This window comes from Schistocerca piceifrons, chromosome X (assembly GCF_021461385.2).
Source record: "Schistocerca piceifrons isolate TAMUIC-IGC-003096 chromosome X, iqSchPice1.1, whole genome shotgun sequence".
Taxonomy (NCBI): Eukaryota; Metazoa; Arthropoda; class Insecta; order Orthoptera; family Acrididae; genus Schistocerca; species Schistocerca piceifrons.
This window is the reverse complement of record NC_060149.1, coordinates 588,303,767-588,329,232: the sequence shown is the minus strand read 5'-3', so window position 1 is coordinate 588,329,232 and position 25,466 is coordinate 588,303,767. Positions and strand designations below refer to the sequence as shown.

Sequence of the window (25,466 nt, the reverse complement as noted above, 5' to 3'; positions counted from 1 at the left end):
CCCTGGGGTACTTTTGACTTTACCCTTGTCTCTGAAGAACACTCATCATTGAGGACAATGTACTGATTCTATTACTTAAGAAGTCTTCAAGACACTCGCATGTCTGGGAACCTATTCCGTATGCTTATACCTACATTAACAGTCTGCAGTTGTGCACAGTGTCAAACGCTTTTTGGAAATCTGTGAATATGGAATATGCTTGTTGAACTTCATCCATGGTTTGCAGGACATCATGTGAGAAAAGGGCAAGCTGAGTTTTGCGCAAGCAATGCTTTCTAAAACGTTGCTGATTTGTAGACAGACTCTTTTCTATCTCAAGGACATTTACTACATTGAAGCTGGGAATATATTCAAGAATTCTGCAGCAAACCAATGTCAAGGCTAATGGTCTGTAATTTTGTTTGTCTGTTCTATTACCATTCTTATATATGGGAGGCTTTATCATTTTGCCCGTAGCTTGGGTCTTTGTGCTGGGTGAGAGATTCACAAGAAATGCAAGCTAAGGAACTAAGTAAGGGCCAATGCTGTAGAGTACTCTTTGTAAAGCTGAATTGGGATGCAATCCAAACCTAGTGACTTATTTGCTTTCAGCTCTTTCAATTTCTTGTGTGCACCAGGAATGCCTATTACCATGTCTTTCATATGGGAGTCTGTACAATGGTCAAATGACAGTATGTTTGTATGATCATCCTGTGTGAACAATTTCTTAAACTCAAATTTTAAACTTTCGCTTTTCTTTTGCTATCTTCTATTGGTGTTAAGGTGTGGTCTGTTTTTCATGGAGGGTCTTGCACTCCTTGTGGTTTTGTGTGGCACTATCACAGCACAGGCCTACATTGATGTTTTAAGCACCTTCATGCTTCTCACTGTTGAAGGGCAATTCAGGGATGGCGATTGCATCTTTCAACACAATTGCGCACCTGTTCGTAATGAACGGCTTGTGTAGAAGTGGTTACATGACAATAACATCTCTGTAATGGCCTGGCCTGCACAGAGTCGTGTCCTGAATCCTATAGAATGCCTGTGGGATGTTTTGGAATGCCCACTTCAGGCCAGGCCTCACTGTCCGACATTGATACCTCTCCTCAGTGTAGCACTCCACGAAGAATGGGCTGCAATCCCCCAAGAAACCTTCCAGCGCCTGATTGAACGTATGCCTGTGAGAGTGGAAGCTGTCATCAAGGCTAGGGGTGGACCAACAACATATTGAATTTCAGCATTATCGATGGAGGGCACCTCAAACTTGTAAGTCATTTTCAGCCAGGTGTCCAGGTACTTTTCATCACATAATGTGTGGAAAGAAACGTGGCTCTCCTTCCACTATTAAAACAGTTCTGATATGTAGCTACATTTTGTATGCAGCAATGTATGACCAAACATAAATTGGCCATTGACTACATTTTTTACTGTAACTTCTATGACATATGTGTGGTAAGTTACTTAATTTTGAATCACCACAATAACTGTGAGCAATAACAAAAAGAGAGCCAGTTTATTATCAAGCTGCAATGTAAGGGTTTAAGACACAAGGGAATCATTTTTTAGTGAAGGGATCCCAAAAATCCAGAGACAGTGCTTCTTATTTTTTTTTATTCAAAAAGTTAAAGATTTGCTGAGAAATTAACAACAGGGACATTTGCATGTTTTTCATAAATAATTTTTTTTAGAGAGACAGCAGATGACTCAATGTTTGGCTCTCCACATTCTGTTCTGGAAGCTACCCAGGATTGCAGGATTCTGCGTCTTGCCACAGTATGTCTCCCATTGCAGGAACATTCTGTTTGTGTGGCTTTGGGCTTAAGGCACTGTTCTAGTACAGAGCTGCTGGTAGAGTGTGTGCGGTATCTACTCTGATTCAAATATAAGTGAACCACTTCATTGACTTAGAGCTTATCTTACCATCACATATTTGCCACCAGAGGCATCAAATAATAGGTCTACATAGCTTAACTTTCCATTTCTTTGTTTATTGATACTAATGCTCTTCATTGTGTATAATATGAATACAAAATTTTAAGTATGTTATTTGTGTTTTTATACTTATTAAATTTTATTTTACTACAGGAATTTTTGAAATTGCATACTATTGAGGAACTGCGGAAGTTCACAAACGATTTTGAATATAAAGGCATTATCTTAATAGGAGTAACATTTTCAAATGGCAGATATGCACAAGACATAGCAGTATTCTCAACAGACAAATATTTCTTGGACTTGGTATGTAATTTTGAAAACCTTTCTTTCTATGTTTATCTAATTATTGGAGATGTCCTCATTCCATTTCCTTCCTCTGAAAATGGGAAACTTCTAAGGAGATAAATATACTTATGTTGTGTTCCATAGAAAGCAAGTAAATATTTTGAAGCACTGTACTACTAACAAGTTAGCTACATGGCAAAATGTTTCAACACACATGTTGCAGGTGCATTACAAAATATATATTCAGATGATATCGAATGCTTGAATCTGCAATGAAGAATAGTTAATCTAATGAATATATTTTAAATGGTAAATGTTGACATCACACCATCATTCAGTATATGAGGTGCTAAAGGAGCTAAGATATATAATAGGGTGTTCCTTCTGTGGGTGAACTCTGATTAATATTACATTGATAACTTCTTGTCTTTTTTTATTTAAAACAAATAATATATTGGTGAGCAAAGGTGTGTAATAGTAGTTACGCATGATGAGGAGTATTTTTAAAAAGTCATAAATATTATTATACATTGCCTGAAAAAGAAAGTGAAGCACTTATAAATGGAAGAGGAAACAAAATAAAATTTCACAGTTTGAGAGGGTATGTTATGTTATTCCAGTGATTGTAACATTGAGTCCAATTTACAAAGAAGTTGGCAGTATGAGTCACTTATCAGTGTGATGTTGTACCCCTCTGGCTTGGATTCATGCATTGATTTGGCTAAATACTAGCACTGGGATGGAGTTCACATCTGAGCTGGTCTAACATAGATACTATCAGGGACAGAGCTGGGGATCTTTCTGGCCACAGGAGTGCTTCAGCATCATGCAGACAGTTCATAGATGCACATGTCGTGTGTGGATGAGCATTGTTGTGTTGAAAAATGGCACCATGATACTGTTGCATGGGACATTACACATGAGGATGCGGGATGTCCATGACTATCCATTGTGCCATCAGAGTTCCCTCAGTCACTACCCGCTGATAACCTCACTGTTGAGCATGTGGTAGCACCAACCAACCAACCAACATATCAGTCACTGCCAGCCATGACCTGAAGTCATACCCAACGGCTGTCCTCACCATGGTGCCAGGAGTAACAGTGAAGTGCCTCCCCAAAACACTGGAAGAATGTGACCTCTTCCCAGGTCACTTCCATACTCACTGATGTTGATCATTTGGGGTAGTGCAAAACAGTGATTAATCACTCAACGCAATGTAATGCCATTCGTCAGTAGTCCATGCTTCCCCGTCATGGCACCACTCCAAATGCAGCTGTTTGTGCTGACATGTTAATTGTGCAGGAGGCTCATAAGATGAAGTGTCACAGGAAGCTATCCATGGGAGTGTTTTTATTCCATGACAGTGCCCCAGCTCATTCTCCACAGGACACAGTCACACGTGATACTTCTTTGGAATGTCCAATTTTGACTGCTGACCGCTTTCTGTAGTCTCTTAGCCTGGCCTCCAGTTACTTCTTCCTCTTTCCTCAGACCCAGGAACCATTGTGTGGCAGGCATTTCCAAACTGACTTATGAGATGGAATGTTTCCTGAAAAACTAAAATGCAGACTTTGACAACCAAGGTCTATGCCAAGTCGTGTATAGTAGGGAAAAATGTTGTCAACTTGCTACTAGAATCAAGTCCAAATATGAAAGTAAAGTCGCCAGTGAAGTACCGCACTTATCATTGAAAACACTTTCATTACAACCATCGTTGTACAGCCAGAACAGAACAGAAATGCCTCCTGATTGTAGGGTACTGCTGTTTATACAAACATTGAATATTCCAGAATATCGAGCATAAGAAATTTCAAGAACTTTCCAGAAATGATAGATACTAGATAACAAATAACTGCTGCTTGTTGCGTTTGAAATGGTGACCTGTAGCACACCAGCCAGTAACACTAACATTTGTGCCACAGTGTGTGCAGGACAGCTCACAGCATTGCTCCCTCTCCTGGAGAAACAGTGACCAGCTGTTGTAGAAGTTCTCCTGGAGTTGACTACAGCATCCTGGATCTAGATCTTGTCAACAGTCCTCTGTATGACTGCACTGGCAGATCCTCACATTCTGGCCATGTGCACTATGACAAGCAACAAAGGTAGCATCTGTCATCAGAGTTTTGCTGTCATCAATCAGATCTTCAGTTTTCTTGAACGAGAAGCCTCCATCATTGATTTGTGCTTCAGGACTGTATTAGGGCTTCATACAGAGGACGTGGATGATATGTGCTTTGGCTTCTTTATGAAGACTGATAATGATATCACAGGTAACATTTGACAAACGATGACGTATATGCTATGGCCCAAAGTAGCACTTTAGTAACTTTCCTAATAGTCCCACTTTCCACCCAGGTGTAAAAATCAACACCAAGCCCCCTGGGCCATATCTCAGTGGCCAGTGCTTGGCATTATAGTGCTCTTGATCTTTCTGCTGGATGGCCAGGATCCATATGTGACTCAGCTGTCTTGCTCCTTCAGTCCTGGTGATAAGGTGTTACATGTAGCCATCATGAGTGTGGTCTAGTTGAAATGGGAACAGTGTATCCATTGTCATTTTGGATTTGCGAATACAGAGCAGAAATAACTGTGTGAAGACCGTAGTGTCATGTCTTGCTTCATTGTGCAGTATGCGAAAGTCATGATAGGCAGTATTGTATTCCAGTCGTTCTGTTCGACTTCAGTGTACATCGAGAACATATCTGCCAATATCTTATTAAAGTGTTTTGTCAGATGATTCATCTGTGGGTGGAAAGCAGTTGTCATCCTGTGGGTAATTTCCCTACATGAAATTATAAGGTTCAGTCAAATGAAAACAAGACAGATAGAAAAAAGTAAGTAAACTCTTTATTACTTCAAAATTTATCACCATAACTGTTAAGATATTCATCCCCTGTGAAACAAGATGGTCAATGTCTTTATGGAAAAGTGTTCCTGGTTGCCTATGGAACTATGATTGGATCAAGGTGTGCACCTCTTCATCTGAAGCAAATCGAAAACCATTAATGCTGTTCATCGGAGCTCCAAAAATATGGGAATCACATGGGGAGAAACTGATACTATTTGAAGGATGTGCATGGGCCCCCCAGCGAAACTTCTGTAGCATACTCAAAACAACCTTGGCAACATATTGCTAAGATTGTTTCAGGTACACTGCAGAAGTTTCACTGGGAAGCCCCTACCTGTCCTCCATACAGTCCCAACCTCTTCTCATGTGATTTCCATATTTTTGCAGCCCTGAAGAAAGACACTGGCAGTCAGCCCACATGTAGCCTAGGTTGTTTCAAATATGTTGCAGAAGTTTTGGTGAGAAGCCCTCACACGTCCCCCAGACAGTCCCGATCTCTCCCCATGTGATTTCCATATTTCTGGAGTTCTGAAGGAAGTCATTACTGGCTGTTTATTTGCTTCAGATGAAGAGGTGCACACCTGGGTACAAGGTTCCATGGGCAACCAAAAACATTTTTCCATGAAGGCACTGACCATCTTGTGTCACAGTGGGATAAATATATTAACAGTTTTGGGGATTACTTTTGGAATGCTAAACAGTTTATGTACCTTTTTCCATCTGTCTCATTTTCATTTGATGCCTCTTATAAATATCTACATCTACATCTATATACATACTCCACAATCCACCATATGGTGCGTGGCGGAGGGTACCTTGTACCGCAACTAGCATCTTCTCTCCCTGTTCCACTCCCAAACAGAACGAGGGAAAAATGACCGCCTATATGCCTCTGTACAAGCCCTACTCTCTCTTATCTTATCTTGGTGGTCTTACTGCGAAATGTAAATTGGCAGCAGTAAAATTGTACTGCAGTCAGCCTCAAATGCTGGTTCTCTAAATTTCCTCAGTATCGATTCACGAAAAGAATGCCTCCTTTCCTCTAGAGACTCCCACCCGAGTACCTGAAGCATTTCCGTAACACTCACATGATGATCAAACCTACCAGTAACAAATCTAGCAGCCCTCCTCTGAATTGCTTCTATGTCCTCCCTCAGTCCGACCTGATAGGGATCCCAAACGCTCAAGCAGTACTCAAGAATAGGTCGTATTAGTGTTTTATAAGTGGTCTCCTTTACAGATGAACCACATCTTCCCAAAATTCTATCAATGAACCAAAGACGACTATCCGCCTTCCCCACAACTGCCATTACATGTTTGTCCCACTTCATATCATTCTGCAATGTTACGCCCAAATATTTAATCGACGTGACTGTGCCAAGTGCTACACTACTAATGGAGTATTCAAACATTACAGGATTCTTTTTCCTATTCATCTGCATTAATTTACATTTATCCATATTTAGAGTTAGCTGCCATTCTTTACACCAATCACAAATCCTGTCCAAGTCATCTTGTATCCTCCTACAGTCACTCAACGACGACACCTTTCCGTACACCACAGCATCATCAGCAAACAGCCGCACATTGCCATCCACTCTATCCAAAAGATCATTTATGTAGATAGAAAACCACAGCAGACCTACCACACTTCCCTGGGGCACTCCAGATGATACCCTCACCTCCGATGAGCACTCACCAGCGAGGACAACGTACTGTATTCTATTACTTAAGAAGTCTGTAAAACCGAATTGGAATCCCATCAGGACCTGGTGGTTTATTTATTTTCAACCCATTCAGCTGCTTCACAACCCCAGGGATGTCTATCACTATGTCCTCCATACGGGAATCTGTACGAGACTCAAACGGCGGTATGTTTGTACGATCCTCCTGCATGAAAGATTTCTCAAATGCTAAATTTAAAATTTCAGCTTTCGTTTTGCTGTCTTCCGTTGCCAGGCCAGACTGATCAGTGAGTGACTGGATGGAAGCCTTCGACCCGCTTACCGATTTTACGTAAGACCAGAATTTCCTCGGTTTTCAGCAAGATCTGTTGCTAAGGTATGATGGTGGTAGTGGTTGAATGTTTCGCGCATCGCTCTTTTTACAGCAGCATGAATCTCTACTAACTTTTACCTGTCCTCATTCTCCCGATATTTCTTGTACCGCGAGTGCAACTGCCTTTGCTTCCTGAGAAGTGTCTGAATTGCGCTGTTAAACCACGGTGGGTCTTTTCCGACCATAACCCACTTTTTCGGAACGTACTTGTCCAATGCGTGATTTACAATGTGTTTAAAATTTCCCCATAATTCTTCCACGTCCATCGTACCGGAAGTAAATGAAGTTGATTCACTTACTAAGTGGGATGCTAACAACTGCTTATCTGCTCTTTCTAGTAAGAATACTCTCCTAGCCTTCTTGACCGACTTTTTAACTTTCGTAACCATAGTCGTAATGACAACATCATGATCACTAATCCCTGTCTCAACACTGACACCATTGAAGAAGTCTGGTCTGTTCGTGGCTACCAGATCTAAAATACACTCCTGGAAATGGAAAAAAGAACACACCGGTGTGTCAGACCCACCATACTTGCTCCGGACACTGCGAGAGGGCTGTACAAGCAATGATCACACGCACGGCACAGCGGACACACCAGGAACCGCGGTGTTGGCCGTCGAATGGCGCTAGCTGCGCAGCATTTGTGCACCGCCGCCGCCAGTGTCAGCCAGTTTGCCGTGGCATACGGGGCTCCATCGCAGTCTTTAACACTGGTAGCATGCCGCGACAGCGTGGACGTGAACCGTATGTGCAGTTGACGGACTTTGAGCGAGGGCGTATAGTTGGCATGCGGGAGGCCGGGTGGACGTACCGCCGAATTGCTCAACACGTGGGGCGTGAGGTCTCCACAGTACATCGATGTTGTCGCCAGTGGTCGGCGGAAGGTGCACGTGCCCGTCGACCTGGGACCAGACCGCAGCGACGCACAGATGCACGCCAAGACCGTTGGATCCTACGCAGTGCCGTAGGGGACCGCACCGCCACTTCCCAGCAAAATAGGGACACTGTTGCTCCTGGGGTATCGGCGAGGACCATTCGCAACCGTCTCCATAAAGCTGGGCTACGGTCCCGCACACCGTTAGGCCGTCTTCCGCTCACGCCCCAACATCGTGCAGCCCGCCTCCAGTGGTGTCGCGACAGGCGTGAATGGAGGGACGAATGGAGACGTGTCGTCTTCAGCGATGAGAGTCGCTTCTGCCTTGGTGCCAATGATGGTCGTATGCGTGTTTGGCGCCGTGCAGGTGAGCGCCACAATCAGGACTGCATACGACCGAGGCACACAGGGCCAACACCCGGCATCATGGTGTGGGGAGCGATCTCCTACACTGGCCGTACACCACTGGTGATCGTCGAGGGGACACTGAATAGTGCACGGTACATCCAAACCGTCATCGAACCCATCGTTCTACCATTCCTAGACTGGCAAGGGAACCTGCTGTTCCAACAGGACAATGCACGTCCGCATGTATCCCGTGCCACCCAACGTGCTCTAGAAGGTGTAAGTCAGCTACCCTGGCCAGCAAGATCTCCAGATCTGTCCCCCATTGAGCATGTTTGGGACTGGATGAAGCGTCGTCTCACGCGTCTGCACGTCCAGCACGAACGCTGGTCCAACTGAGGCGCCAGGTGGAAATGGCATGGCAAGCCGTTCCACAGGACTACATCCAGCATCTCTACGATCGTCTCCATGGGAGAATAGCAGCCTGCATTGCTGCGAAAGGTGGATATACACTGTACTAGTGCCGACATTGTGCATGCTCTGTTGCCTGTGTCTATGTGCCTGTGGTTCTGTCAGTGTGATCATGTGATGTATCTGACCCCAGGAATGTGTCAATAAAGTTTCCCCTTCCTGGGACAATGAATTCACGGTGTTCTTATTTCAATTTCCAGGTGTATTTCCATTCCGCATTTGCTGTCAATTTAGCTGCTCAAGACAGTTTTCGGATAATGTGTTCAAAAGTAATTCACATGAAGGCTTGTCTGTACGACCTCTAATGAATCCATAGACATCCCAGTCTATACTAGGTAGGTTGAAGTCGCCTCCGACTAATATAGCATGATCCGGGTACTTCTGCGATACAGAATGTAGACTCTCTTTTAGTGATTCTAGAACTCTCACTGTGGAACCTGCTGGCCGGTAATAACACCCCACAATTAACTTTATCTCCCCTAGCCCTGTTAAACGTGTCCAGATAACTTCACAATCACACTCTACTTCGACCTCAGTAGACACAATATTTTTGTCAACTGCAATGAAGACACCACCTCCTATGGTGTCTAATCTGTCTTTCCGATACACGTTCCAACCCTCACTAAATATTTCAGAACTTCCTATCTCAGGGTTCAGCCAGGTCTCAGTCCCGAGAATAATTTGTGCACCACACACTTCCTGGAGGGAAGTAAATTGAGGAACTTTATTCTGAACACTCTGAAAATTTACTGCTAATATCTTGATAGCTGAAGTGTCTTTACACTGAGCGCGTCCTGATTTCCCTGCCTGCACGTCAACTGGTGAGTGTTCATCAGGACACCTCGCACTACTGCCTAGCCTAAAAAACCCCCATGTGCACGCCACAAGTACTCTGCTACCTGAGTAGCCTCTTCTTTTGTGTAGCGCACCCCTGACCTATCTAGGGGCATCCTACAATCCCCCACCCAATAGCGCAAGTCTAGATATCTACAGCCAAGATCATCACAGAGTCGACGAAGCCTCTGGTTGAGACCTTTCACTCGGCTCCAAACCAAAGGACCCCGATCAACTCTGGGAACGATGCTGCAAATAGAGAGCTCTGCTTGCACCCCACGTGCAAGGCCAGCAGTCTTCACCAAATCCGCCAGCCGCCTGTATGAACTGAGGATCGCCTCAGAACCCAAGCGACAGGCATCATTGGTGCCGACGTGAGCAACTACTTGCAGACGACTGCACCCTGTACGCTTGATAGCTGCAGGCAAGGCCACCTACACATCTTGGATGAGGCCCCTCGGCAGACAAACCGAGTGCATGTTGGATTTCTTTCCAGCTCTGTACGCTATTTCCCTAAGGGGCTCCATCACCCACCTAATGTTGGAGCTCCCAATAACCAGCAAGCCTTTGCCCCCGCGTGCCTGCTCAGGCCATGCTGAAGGAGCGGCCACTTGCCCACTGACTGACTGGTAATTGAGTTCAAACTGATGATCTGCAGCATGCCCATGTACAACACTAACTGCTATGCCACACTGCATGTAGCACAACTCACAGCGATTTGTGACAATGAAGAGTGAATGTGTAGAGGTGGGAAAGCAGAATCACATTCAGGTGAATGTGTGGGTACTCTGATTGTTTGAGAAGGATGTAACAGCTGCTGCTAGACATCACACTCCCAGTACCTCTGTATGGAGAAGTGATCCTTTACACAAAGATTGCTTTGTGATTTCTCCAAATTTAATGTTACACCATTCATTTAGGTTTGTATTCATTTGCACCATCAGATAGTTGTTTGTTAAACTACTATCGCCAATAGATCCTCATTATGGGAGCAGTTTTGCTGGACATTTATTATAAGAGTGTTATTTGTGCATTATCATTATCAGCAGTTCCATATCCCGTTTTAGAAAATTTCTTGTGTTTAGCTACATGTAATGCCTTTAGATTCTCAGAACCTGAACAAGTCAGTCCACCATTGAAAATGTTGAGTGATCTGTATCACAAACTTTGAGCTGTTGTTGTACCCAGATTACATGAGAGCAAAAACATTCAAAACTGAAATTTTTCAGCTCTTGGCAGTGCATTGTTTGTCCTCCAACAAACACATTTTATACCATAGGAAACAATATGAAATCGGGATTAGACCACGTGAGGCACTAGGATTGTACACTGTAACATTTGGACCATTTCTCTCATAATTAAGAAAGCTAGTGGGGCTGTGCAGTTGTCTGATGGAGGAAGTTTTATGATCCTGTTGATGCTTGACAAAATGTTTATCCACAACCGCTACAGCAACTTACATTTCACAGCAGCCATTTGTAAGGGCAAGGTCAACAAAGTTTTAAGCACTCAGTGTACAGTGAACTGCAACAGACTCGTGTGATATCTGTAAAGACTATATGTTAATTTGAGTCATACCAAGATGGCAAATGCTCTCAGCATTATATAACAAATGATGTGACTGATGACCACAGCAGTTGAGTCCCATAGTGCTCAGAGCGTCAACAAATTATGTAAAGAACTTCTTTTGTATACAGTGTAAAACTGAAATGGAAATTTCTGTTGTTTATTATTACTATTAGAAAACACACTGTCAGGCTATTTTGGACTGTTGAAATAGTAATATTTGCATCCTCATTTTGCAGTACCTTCACATCAGTGTATATTTAAATGAATTACATGTAAAAATTACCATAGAGGGTAGGAAAAATTGGAATACTGCTTATATGAAATTCAGTTTACACTGTATTTCTTTCTCATTATAACTCTACATTATTATCTAGGAATAATTGTTATTCATCATTATTGTTTCTATTTGTATGCCAGATGACAGATACATTGGTTACCTCAAGAGACCCTGACCTCCAGCTGAACGAAGTGACAGTCCACGCTAACATGGAGTATATAAAAGTCTTCACACAACAGAATTTTAAAGCAACTAGGAAACAAATTCTGCCCATTGTGAGGGAATTTATGAGACATTTCCTAAGTCCTCCAACAGAATGTTGAGTCTCGTGCCTCCATTATAGGCAGGGATGTGTGTTTTCATTTTGTTTTTCCATTTTAGAACAGATATGTTGATTTTCTTGTAGTATTGCTACTAATGCATGTCAAATTAGTAATATTGTCGAGAGACATTGAAAGTAAGAATCGTATTGTAATTTGTATCCTTATGTACCTTAGGTGTTTTTCTTTTTCAGTGTTGTATTGTGTTAATGTAGTGTTACCTTGACTCTCATCTCTCTATGAACAAGCCTTTTTAAAAATTTTCATTGACTATAGCATCAGTGCCTTTGTGATCCCTTAGTTTGCTATTATTACACAACATATATAACACAGGTACAGTAAATATTAACTATGACTGCATAATATTGCAGTGCTAATATGAATTATGTGATAACCAAATGCATTAGTTTTAAGAACTCCTGTCTGGACATTCTTCAATGGTTTAGAAATAATTGGCCGATAGAATGTTTTTAACTTGCTCTTGAAGTTCACTGTAATACAAAGAATATATTTAAAGTTCTGTGTTAGATTGTTAAATACATATGTTACAATTTATGTGATATTATGTACTAATATTGTAACTTTGAAGACTGTGTATTTGGCTGTAAGATTGTGAAAATACTTTGTACTATGCTTTTACAAGAGAAACACTGCATTACTGAGTGTATGTATTGTTATTGTCTGATAGTGTTCAAAATACCAAGCTTTCTAAAGAGTTCTCTGCAGGGCGTCATGAGACTATTCACAGGTTCAGTTCTGATAGCATTCTTCCTTTTTCAGTAAATTTTACTTCTGTTAGTTGCAATCTCTCTCTCTCTCCCTCTCTACCTCCCTCCTATTCTCCCCCTCTGTCCACCTCCCTGTACCCTTACCATCCCCTTCCCCCTCACCCTCCCACCCCAGGACAGTTTGCATACATGTATGCTGAATGATCCATCTTCTTTGTTTCATCACCTACATCTGTAATCACGCAGCTGAACTGCATTGAGTCTAGGGTGTGTTTTTTTCCAATTCAGGTTGTGATTTGTCCGTAGTCCTAATAAGAGAATTCCATCTACTGCCCGTATTTTGTTGTTTGAGTAGACTACAACTAGGTGGTGCATTTTTGTGCACATATAGATCATGTTTTGTATTTTAATTGAATCATTTTTTATTTAAGTATACAATGCATATTCCATCAAATCTGACCCACTCCCTGAGTAAATATAAAGCAAGGATTGCGTACAAAAAGAAGATAACTACACAATACACTTGATATGGTCACATATTCACATTCTGAAAATAAGTAATCACATACTTTTATAAAACTGTTGCACATACTGTTATAAAACTGTTGCACATTACTTTTACTGCAGAAGATAGATTTGTAACATAGGCATTGAAAATCAAAATTAAAGAGAACATGAAACTTCTTATCTGATTATTAGTAGCATGCTGGAGCACACTATCCACTCAAGTGTTAACAGAACCGTGTCTGATCCAGTGTGCACATATAAGTTACTTATTTATGACTGATAAGTAACCATCGATAAGATGAAACATACAGAAAGGAAGGTCATTGTTTCTATACAGCAACAACATACTCAAAATTCTTTGTTATTACTACACCTCACATATCAAATTTAATCATATATTTACCCACTGCCATGCCAGTCTTGCCTTTTATCAGTACTCTCAGATTTCCTACCTAAAGCTTTTCACAAATAATTATCTTATTCTTGTTGTTTTCTAACCCACTCATCTATCATTAATTTATCATTACATCATCATCATGAATTATGTCACTCTTAGGAGTATAATCACAACAGGTTCTATCTATTCAGATCTCACTCTGGACAGATCAATAGTCAGAGAGTTGTTTTGATTGATACATTGCATAGTAGAAGATTAGTAAACAGTGCGGAAAGCTGGAGAACAAAACAGTACTACAGCAGCTTGGTCACTGCACACTGCACACATACACTAAAGGCTAGTGAATTCCTTGAGGTGTGTTTTCTCACAGCTGATAGCTTCTCTACTAATATTTTTGAAGTTCACTTTTTTCTTCCCCTAATGGACCCTATATTCACAGTCTTTATCAGAGTTTTCATTTCCGCCAACAGCGTAGGCTTCAATATTTTTAACCAAGCATCCTCCAATGTTTTGTCCAATATGTTATCTAACTTCTCTGTCATTTCTTTTTGTGATTCTTTAACAGATACTACATTACCTGCCACAATTTAAGATTTTTCCTGTGCCTCTTTTAGTGATTTTCTAACTTTTTCACCAATTTCTTGCATTTTCATTAACAGATATTGTAACATACTTTGTGCTCCCTTTTTTTTCACATAGTTCTTTCTTTGTACATGGTTCTGATTTAAATGAACTTTCTTTTACACTTTCTGTAACAGGTTTCATTTCTTTGTCTCCCACCTGTTCACTTCCTCATGTTTGGAAAATAATGTTCTTCATGTTTGATTGTCATACTGCAGAAAATTATATATATAAGCTTATTCATTCACCGACAATGTACATTGAATGGATTTTGTCAAAGAACATAGTATAACAAAAAATAAGGTAAGGGTGTACAGTTTCCTACAAAATACAATGGTTCATTGTACCCATCACAATATTTTTGGCCAATATGACTTTGATTACTGTAATAATATAAAAGTATGAGCAGGATCTCTTACATGAAATACATTAGAAGTAAATAATTCGTTTAACAATTTTGTTCGGGACCTTTTACATGAAATACATTACAAGTAAGTAATTGATTTAACACTTTTGTTCAGAAAAATTAACATTGAGGCTGTGGCAAGCATTTGATTTATGGTATTATTAACATATAGTAAATGAACGTAGTTACTTGCTACAGGGTTACTGCAGATATTCATTTATACTATAATAGCAGTTGGTTATTAAGAAATTAAATGTTGCTTCCTTGAATGTAGACAATGTTTTTATTTCTTTTAGCTGAGTTGAAAGTTTGTTGTACAAAATAGTACCTTGATTGTTGGTTTGTTTTTGTGTTAAACCCTTGTTTACTCTTTTTATGTGAATGTCATTGCATATTCTTGTATTGTAGAAATGAAGATCTGAGTTGGTTTTATAATTATCAATGTGCATTTTTATATTAACAACACTTTTTTATATACAGGCATGGCAAGGGTAGAATATTTAGGTGTTGAAATAACTGTTTGGAAGGTGTTAGCCTTGTACTCTTGGTAATTATTCTAACAGCTAGTTTTTGTAATGTGAAAATGGTTTTCATGTTTGCCTTGTTATGACCCCAGAGGGTTAGGCCACAGGTCATAGCAGAAGGGATGCAAGCAAGTAGGCAGTTCGGCTACACTCTCTACTAGGCACAGTACTAATTATGCATAATGCAAAACAAGCAGAGCTTAACTTGTTGGTGAGGTAGAGAATGTGGGCTTTCCAGTTTAAATTTTCATCAATTTGCACACTAAGAATTTTGTGCCAGCTACCCTTTCAATTTGTTTATTTTGCACTTAGAGGTTCACATCATGATGAGACTTTGTTGTCATGTAATGTATATAATTAGTTTTTGAAATATTTAAGGTTAGCTTGTTCAGTTCAAACCAGTTTTGTATGTATTCCAAAAATCTGGTTGCAGATGTTAGCAATACCCTATTTATGTCTGGTACAACAATATTTGTGTCATCAGCAAACAAAATTATGTGCATACTGCTGATTGGGATCTTGATATCATTAATATACACTCCCGGAAATTGAAATAAGAACACCGTGAATTCATTGTCCCAGGAAGGGGAAACTTTATTGACACATTCCTGGGGTCAGATACATCACATGATCACACTGACAGAACCACAGGCACATAGACACAGGCAACAGAGCATGCACAATGTCGGCACTAGTACAGTGTATATCCACCTTTCGCAGCAATGCAGGCTGCTATTCTCCCATGGAGACGATCGTAGAGATGCTGGATGTAGTCCTGTGGAACGGCTTGCCATGCCATTTCCACCTGGCGCCTCAGTTGGACCAGCGTTCGTGCTGGACGTGCAGACCGCATGAGACGACGCTTCATCCAGTCCCAAACATGCTCAATGGGGGACAGATCTGGAGATCTTGCTGGCCAGGGTAGTTGACTTACACCTTCTAGAGCACGTTGGGTGGCACGGGATACATGCGGACGTGCATTGCTCTGTTGGAACAGCAAGTTCCCTTGCCAGTCTAGGAATGGTAGAACGATGGGTTCGATGACGGTTTGGATGTACCGTGCACTATTCAGTGTCCCCTCGACGATCACCAGTGGTGTACGGCCAGTGTAGGAGATCGCTCCCCACACCATGATGCCGGGTGTTGGCCCTGTGTGCCTCAGTCGTATGCAGTCCTGATTGTGGCGCTCACCTGCACGGCGCCAAACACGCATACGACCATCATTGGCACCAAGGCAGAAGCGACTCTTATCGCTGAAGACGACACGTCTCCATTCGTCCCTCCATTCACGCCTGTCGCGACACCACTGGAGGCGGGCTGCACGATGTTGGGGCATGAGCGGAAGACGGCCTAACGGTGTGCAGGACTGTAGCCCAGCTTCATGGAGACGGTTGCGAATGGTCCTCGCCGATACCCCAGGAGCAATAATGTCCCTAATTTGCTGGGAAGTGGCGGTGCGGTCCCCTACGGCACTGTGTAGGATCCAACGGTCTAGGCGTGCATCCGTGCGTCGCTGCGGTCCGGTCCCAGGTCGACGGGCACGTGCACCTTCCGCCGACCACTGGCGACAACATCGATGTACTGTGGAGACCTCACGCCCCACGTGTTGAGCAATTCGGCGGTACGTCCACCCGGCCTCCCGCATGCCCACTATACGCCCTCGCTCAAAGTCCGTCAACTGCACATACGGTTCACGTCCACGCTGTCGCGGCATGCTACCAGTGTTAAAGACTGCGGTGGAGCTCCGTATGCCACGGCAAACTGGCTGACACTGACGGCGGCGGTGCACAAATGCTGCGCAGCTAGCGCCATTCGACGGCCAACACCGCGGTTCCTGGTGTGTCCGCTGTGCCGTGCATGTGATCATTGCTTGTACAGCCCTCTCGCAGTGTCCGGAGCAAGTATGGTGGGTCTGACACACCGGTGTCAATGTGTTCTTTTTTCCATTTCCAGGAGTGTATATAAGAAATAAGAGAGGTCCTAGAATGCTGCCCTGAGGTACTCCGATTGGTACAGTCTGCATATCCAATCTGTACACAATGCTTTGGTTTTTATTGTATGCTGAGGTAATTTATACTACCTGTTTTCTATTGTGGAGATATGACTGAAACCATTTTAATGCAACTCCTCATATACCTGTAGCTTCTAGTTTGTCTAGCAAGATATCATGATCAACAGTATCGAATGCCTTTGATAAATTCAAGTTTATTCCTACTGTATTGTTATTTCTGTCAAGTCCTATTACAATGTTTTTGATGAACTGGGTAACTGCTGTTTCTGTACTCATGCCTTTGCGGAAACCATGTTGGTTTACTGACAAGAGATTAAATTGTTTGAGGTAATTTGTAAGACTCACTGTGGTTTAACAGCGCAATTCGGAGAATGCTCAACAAGCAAAGGCAGTTGCACTCGCAGTACAAGAAAGATCGGGAGAATGAAGACAGGTAAAAGTTAGTAGAGATTCGTGCTGCTGTAAAAAGAGCGATGCGCAAAGCATTCAACCACTACCACCATCATACCTTAGCAAAAGATCTTGCTGAAAACTGAGGAAATTCTGGTCTTACAAATAATCACAGTCTCTATTATTTTTGAAAATATAGATAACAAAGTTATTTGTCTATAGTTTCCCACTTCATATATATTATCCTTTTTATACAATGGTTTTATTATTGAAATTTTTAATCTTTGTGGGAACCCCCTTCTGTTAATGATATGTTTATGATATGTGAGAGTTTTTCTGCTATGACACTAGCACATTTAATTATGACTGAACCTGGTACCTCATCAATTCCAGAGGACATTTTATTCTTCATTGTTGTTATTGTCTTAAGAACTTATTATTTATTTGTGGGACATAGCAGTATTGAATTACCACTTTGCTCTCTTTGAACTGTGGTACTACTATTTCTAGCTAAATTTTTACTCAGATTGACTGGAATGTTTATGAGATAGTCATTTATGTAATTTGCTAGAGTACCATTTCTGAGTAACACACCATGATCATCTTTTTATACAGTGTCATCTTGCTTTTTAACAATTTTATTTGTTTCCTTTTTTACTATATTCCATATTGCTTTTGACTTGTTTGCTGTCCCTATGATTACTTTGTCGTTGTGTTTTAATTACTTTCTTATAAATTTTCATATATGTTTTAACATATTCTGCAAAGTGTTCATCTTGGTTGCCTTTTCTTCTTTGATTGAGAAGTTTTGGCTTTTGACTGGATGCTCTAATAGCAGGTGTTATCCACTGGCTGCTGTTTCTTGGCATAACATTAATTCTTGTCAGTTTTTTTGGAAAAAACATCTCAAATATGGACATGAAAGTATTATAAAATGCATTGAATGATTCATCAGTTGATGATTTTGAGTACACATCTTTCCAGGTTTCTTTTGCTAACGACTGAATAAAAATATTAACCTTTTCTGGGAAGAAGTGCCTTTTATATTTCCACTTGTATTTAACCACCTCAGGTACAGAAGAATTTATGCATGTCACTATTGTGTTGTGGTCTGAAAGACCTGAGTTTAAATTTTGTGCCTCAGTAACATCATTTTCAATATTTGTAAAGACATTATGTAATAGGGGCAAAGATGACTCTGTTATTCTAGTAGGGTCTGTGAAGAGTGGTTTCATGTGAAAGCTGTTTACGACACTCAAAAGCTGTCTTTTTTCTTCATATTCAATTAACAAATTGATGTTAAAATCCCCACATAGTAGTAAGTTCACTTCATTGTTATACAAAATGTTTAGCACTGCTGCCAAATTGTTAAAAAATATGTTTTTGTCACCTAGTGGTGACCTGTATATTGATATGACAGTTAGTTTTTTACACTTCTCCTCAGATTTTAGCTCTATGGCACATGATTCAAAATGTTTCTCGATATTTAGGTGGTGTGTTTCAGATCTAACTTTATACAGCAGCCCAGCCCTAGTGTGTATGCGTATTCCACCATTTTTACAAACACTGTGGCAATAATGAGATACTAATTCAAAATTTCTTACATTTATAAGACAGTTCACTGACCCTGCACCAATGTTGTGATAGACAAATACAAAAGATATGTATAAAGTTGTTTATGGCGACTTCTAATTCTAACACTTTATTCTTGAAGCACTGAATGTTTTGACTCATTATCTTGAAAGTTTTGCAAGTATATGTTATTTTGTCAATACCTGGTGAAGTGCTACTTTGTTGCTGATTTTTGACACTTATCTGCAACTTTTCAGCCAGATTTGTCACAATCTCTTCCTTTTCTTTGTTTGGTGCCATAGAAAATCATCACTAAGTGAAGCAGCTGTACCTAGCCTTTGGCTCCTCATCAGGCAGTGTTGATTAGCTGCTACTGTTGTTGGAAGTTCAATGGCTGCTGCTGTTGGTGCTGTCGGTGACATGGTTTCTCGTACAATTACTGTGTTTGCTTTTTTTACTGACACTGTTTCTGCTGGAAGTGGGGCTGCTGATGTCGGTTTTTCCTCAGCTACTGATGGTTCTTCTGCTGTTGATGTAGGTTTAGTTGTTATTGCTGTTTCTTCTGTTGTTGTTGTTGTCATTGGTTTTGTTGACGTTGTCATTGTTGGTGGTGGTTGGGGGGGGGTATTTTGAGGGAGGAGACCAGACAGCAAGGTCATCGGTCCCATCGAATTAGCAAAGGACAGGGAAGGAAGTCGGGCGTGCCCTTTCAAAGGAACCATCCCGGTATTTGCATGTAACGATTTAGGTTAATCACGGAAAACCTAAATCAGGGTGGCCAGACGCAAGATTGAACCGTCATCCTCCTGAATGCAAGTCCAGTGTGCTAACCACGGCGCCACCTCGCTCGGTGGTGGTGGTGGTGGGGTTAGTACTGCTGCTGCTGCTGCTGTCATTTGTGTTGTACTTGCTACAACTGGCTTTACTGATACTGCTGTTTGCAGGCGCCTCTTGATTTTTTCCAGTAATTTCTGGATCACAATTTCCTTTCCTAGACTGCTCCAGTGAATGCCATGTGATGTGTGAAACCTGCACCCAATGTCGCTAATATCAACAACATCAACATTTTTGAATTGCTTGCATGTATCAGAAAGAAGGTCGTTGGCAGCTCTGATCTCCTTTTTTACACAAGACCAATGTGGCAAATCGTAGTGGTGGGGAATGGTCACAAAGAGAACGTTTATGTGCGCGATATGAATCAGTTGTTTCCTTAATCCTGATAAAGCTGTGGGTGATTCGTTTCTGTATATGTCGTTTGAGCCGCCAAGCAGGGCTATAAAGTCGCCTGAAGATAACTCCATGATTTCTTTATAGTGGATAGCATTCATTATTTCTGAGAGGGGTGCTCCTGGCTTGTCAAAGCTCACGGCTATCACAAGTGCTGTCCCATTAACATGTGAGGCGATTCCGCCTCCATGGCTATCGGCTATCATCAAGCGATGACAAATTTTTTGCTGCAGCATAGGTACATGTTGTCGTAGTTTGCGAGTCTTCAGGGGTACAGAAACGGCTGGTTTCGGTATCTGAATGTTTACAGCAGCATCTTCTGATGCAGAGTCGTCACTTACTGTACTTTGGACGTCATATGAGTTTTTTAAAGGAACTGGTGAATTTGGTAACTCTCTGCTGTTACCAGTATCACATTTCCACTCTGATGTTTTGTTTTCGGCTGTTTTTGCACCACGCGGTTAGAGGTGCTATGTCACTGATTGCGCGGCCTCTCCCGTCAGAGGTTTGACTCCTCCTTCAGGCATGGGTGTGAGTGTTGTTCGTATCATAAGTTGGTTTAAGTAGTGTGTAAGTCGATGACCTCGGCAGTTTGGTCCCATAGGAATTCACACTCATTTGAACATGTTTCTGTTTTTTGCGACAGACTGAGGCTTTACAGATTGGGCAAACCTCCACATTCTGTGTTGAGGAGTGGACACCAGCACCTTGTCACAGACTCATGGTTTCACTGTCCTTAAGCCTCTGTCCATAGAGGCTCACAACAGTAGCACACGAACAGCCGACCAGCTTTGTCGTTTCTGAAATGCTCGTTCCCAGCTGCCAGTGTAGCGATTTGTCCATAGTCAATTATGTTAGTGGATTTTCCCATCTGTAGCGGGCGCCCGCATGGTGAGAGAGGGGGAGGGGGCACTGGGAGCAGTTGCCCCTGGTGACAATTCAGTTAGTTTACGAAAATAAAAAGGGACCTGTAAGCACAGGGACCCGATATTTATGACCTGCAAAATTATCGTTAGAATGACCTGAAAATATAAATAAAATGGCTTAAAAATGTAATAAAACGTGTATAGTGACATAAAATGAACTAGAATACGACAATGAAAAATTTTATAGGAGGTTGTAACTGAAATTACAAGAAGGACAATTAATTTTAAATCACCATGTTTTTCATTAACAGACGTCATTCTCTGAAGACGCACAAAAATTGTTGTATAACCATCTCGGAGCTGAGGTTCCGGAAAGTGAGGGAACGTCTGCCGTCAGACAACAGGTTCTTGTAGTCTGAAAATCTTTCATCATTTGCTAAAACAAATGATGCATGTTCTTTGATATTTTCATTTAGTTTCAAAATCGAATCAAAAAAATCGACAGAGGAATATTGATATTTCGCAAATGCATATTACGTTTGGTGCAATACTGATACAAAACATTGATATTTTGTTTTCGGAACACATGCCTGGTACAAGTTAACAGCAGTAGACCTAAGTGACACGAAAATGACAATAAGCAGATGAACCTTCAATTTATTTTTAACGTGTAGGAACTCATCCTCAGGCAACATTTGCGTTTTTCCTACAGACATGTGAATTATTCTTTCTTGGAGGCACTGAAAGAACGAATTCTTCTATCATAAATGGACGTTAAACACCCTACAACATGAAGTAAAATCTTGAAAACGACGTCATCCTTGAAAAATTGAACATAGTACAGTATCTATACGACGAAAAATGCAAAATTAAATTTACGTTTGTGTAGCCAGACTATTCTGAATTTTGGTACCTACAAAGAATGCGAAGCACACTTCAGGTGTTTCTCATTCATGCATCCCTGCATGTTATAAAAGAGGATGAACGTATGCGTGTATGTATATCTTTTCCATATCTCCTCCTAAACCAATGGACCGATTTCAGCCAATCTTCGTGCACGTGTCACTTACTGTTTGGAAAGAATTGCTGTGGGGGTAAGACTATCTACCTACCAAAGGGTGAGAATGACAGCACTTGCGCCGTGCAACAAACTTTACACATAATTTAAACCTTTATGAGCCGCACAGTCTTGGGCGCCTTGCCACAGTTCGCGCAGTTGCCCCCGACGGAAGATCGAGTCTTCCAGCGGGCATGGGTGTGTGTTGTCCTTAGCGGAAGTTAGTTTAATTTAGAATAAGTAGTGTGTAAGCCTAGGGACCGATGACCTCAGCAGTTTGGCCCCGTAGGAAATTACCACAATTCCAATGCCAAACCTTTGTGAACCTTTTTTTCACTGACAACCTCCACAACATGATGAAAGGAAAACCGCTTATTGCTTACTACATTTTCGCTGTTCATGCAGTAAAACTACCGCGTGAAGTATGACGTTTTAATTTATTACTTCTTCATCACTAACTGTATTCGCGCCACATTTTGCAGACGATATTCACATGCACCACTGAATGTACCAGCAAAATTATGTCATTATACGACACATAGTTCAGGAGATATGATCTCATAAAGACTGAGATGCGCGGAAAACTGCCGCAGTACGCGCGACGTTTTAGTTTATTACTTATTTACTGCCAAATCTATTCACAACACATTTCGCAGACAGTAGCCACATATACCATTCGATGTACCTGCAAAATTGTATCGTTCCACGACGCATAGTTAAGGAGATACGACGTCTTAAACATTGAGATGCGTGAAAATGATACTGCAGGGCAATATTCGCTAGAGACATAGGTGAAATATGTGTACAAATACGTGCGAAATATGTTAAATACATGTTTAACACACATACGGAAAAAAAGTATTTAATATTGAGTAGTGAAATTTCGAGGACACATTTGTCTAGGTAACATATTTAAGTGATTAACATTGCAAGGTCCCAAGTTAATGTAAGCGCGAGATAAGCCATTACAGATGTGAAATGTGGTACAATAACAACAGGTGAAACCAGCAGAATGTCGAGTACAAGCTAGCATCCCACTTAGTAAATGAATCGACTTCATTTACTTCCGGTACGATGGACGTGGAAGAATTATGGGCAAATTTTAAAAACATTGTAAATCACGCATTGGACAAGTATGTGCCGAAAAAGTGGGCCACGGACGGAAAAGACCCACCGTGGTTTAATAGCGCAATTCGGAGAATGCTCAGGAAGCAAAGGCAGTTGCACTCACGGTACAAGAAAGATCGGGAGAATGAGGACACGTAAAAGTTAGTAGAGAGATTCGTGCTGCTGTAAAAAGAGCGATGCGCGAAGCATTCAACCACTACCACCGTCATACCTTAACAAAAGATCTTGCTGAAAACCCAAGGAAATTCCGGTCTTGTGTAAAATTGGTAAGCGGGTCGAAGGCTTCCATCCAGTCACTCACTGATCAGTCTGGCCTGGCAACGGAAGACAGCAAAATGAAAGCTGAAATTTTAAATTTAGCATTTGACAAATCTTTCACGCAGGAGGATCGTACAAACATACCGCCGTTTGAGTCTCGTACAGATTCCCGTATGGAGGACATAGTGATAGACATCTCTGGGGTTGTGAAGCAGCTGAATAGGTTGAAAATAAATAAATCGCCAGGTCCTGATGGGATTCCAATTCGGTTTACAGAGAGTACTCTACTGCATTGGCTCCTTACTCTACTGCATTGGCTCCTTACTTAGCTTGCATTTATCGCTAATCTCTTGCCAGGCGTAAAGTCCCGAGCGACTAGAAAAAAGCGCAGGTGACGCCTGTATATAAGAAGGGTAGGAGGACGGATCCTCAATATTACAGACCAATATCCTTAACATCGGTTTGTTGCAGGATTCTCGAACATATTCTCAGTTCGAATATAATGAATTTCCTTGAAACAGAGAAGTTGCTGTCCTTGCATCAACACGGCTTTAGAAAGCATCGCTCCTGCGAAACGCAAACACGCCCTTTTTTCACATGATATCTTGCGAACCATGGATGAAGGGTATCAGACGGATGCCATATTCTTTGACTTCCGGAAAGCGATTGACTCGGTGCCGCACTGCAGACTCCTAAATAAGGTACGAGCTTATGGGATTGGTTCCCAAGTATGTGAGTGGCTCGAAGACTTCTTAAGTAATAGAACCTAGTACATTGTCCTCGATTGTGAGTGTTCATCGGAGGTGAGGGTATCATCTGGAGTGCCCCAGGGAAGTGTGGTAGGTCCGGTGTGGTTTTCTATCTACATAAATGATCTTTTGGATAGGGTGGATGGCAATGTGCGGCTGTTTGCTGATGATGCTGTGGTGTACGGAAAGGTGTCGTCGTTGAGTGACTGTAGGAGGATACAAGATGACTTGGACAGGATTTGTGATTGGTGTAAAGAATGGCAGCTATCTCTAAATATAGATAAATGTAAATTAATGCAGATGAACAGGAAAAAGAATCCTGTAATGTTTGAATACTCCATTAATAGTGTAGCGCTTGACACAGTCACGTCGATTAAATATTTGCGCGTAACATTGCAGAGCGATATGAAGTGGGACAAGTATGTAATGACAGTTGTGGGGAAGGCGGATAGTCGTCTTCGGTTTATTGGCAGAATTTTGGGAAGATGTGGTTCATCTGTAAAGGAGACCGCTTATAAAACGCTAATACGACCTATTCTTGAGTACTGCTTGAGCGTTTGGGATCCCTATCAGGTCGGATTGAGGGAGGACATAGAATTCAGAGGCGGGCTGTTAGATTTGTTATTGGTAGGTTTGATCATCACGTGAGTGTTACGGAAATGCTTCAGGAACTCGGGTGGGAGTCTCTAGAGGAATGGAGGCATTCTTTTCGTGAATCGCTACTGAGGAAATTTAGAGAACCAGCATTTGAGGCTGACTGCAGTACAATTTTACTGCCGCCAACTTACATTTCGCGGAAAGACCACAAAGATAAGATAAGAGAGATTAGGGCTCGTACAGAGGCAGATAGGCGGTCATTTTTCCCTCGTTCTGTTTGGGAGTGGAACAGGGAGAGAAGATGCTAGTTGTGGTACGAGGTACCCTCCGTCACGCACTGTATGGTGGATTGCGGAGTATGTATGTAGAAGTAGAAATACAGGAACGGTTAATGCTGGTTGTGGATGACGCTGGAGTTTTCATCCGATGATGTCCCGTATGGGTTCGATTGGAGACAGATCTGAGGATAGAGCCCGCCAAGAGAACATGTGAACACTCTGTAGAGCATGTTGGGTTGCAACAGCGATATGTGAGCCAGCGTTATCCTGTTGGAAAATATCCCCGGGAATGCTGTTCATCAATAACAGCAGAAAAGGTCGAATCACGAGATTTACATACAAGTTTGCA

General features: G+C 41.7%; 1 protein-coding gene across 3 annotated transcripts in view; it reads left to right on the top strand.

The window, feature by feature from the left end:
- The window catches only part of LOC124721952 (exopolyphosphatase PRUNE1-like), a 146,179-nt gene extending 133,309 nt beyond the window's left edge, over positions 1-12,870 (top strand). For 2 of the 3 annotated variants that reach the window (XM_047247117.1, XM_047247118.1), the window contains exons 5-6: positions 2,065-2,217; positions 11,622-12,870. In XM_047247117.1, the coding sequence (XP_047103073.1) occupies positions 2,065-2,217; positions 11,622-11,804 (336 nt within the window). In that variant the 3' untranslated portion in view covers positions 11,805-12,870. The remainder of the gene's footprint in view (positions 1-2,064; positions 2,218-11,621) is intronic. The other variant, XM_047247116.1, reaches the window with a different exon arrangement.
- Positions 12,871-25,466: the final 12,596 nt, after the last annotated feature.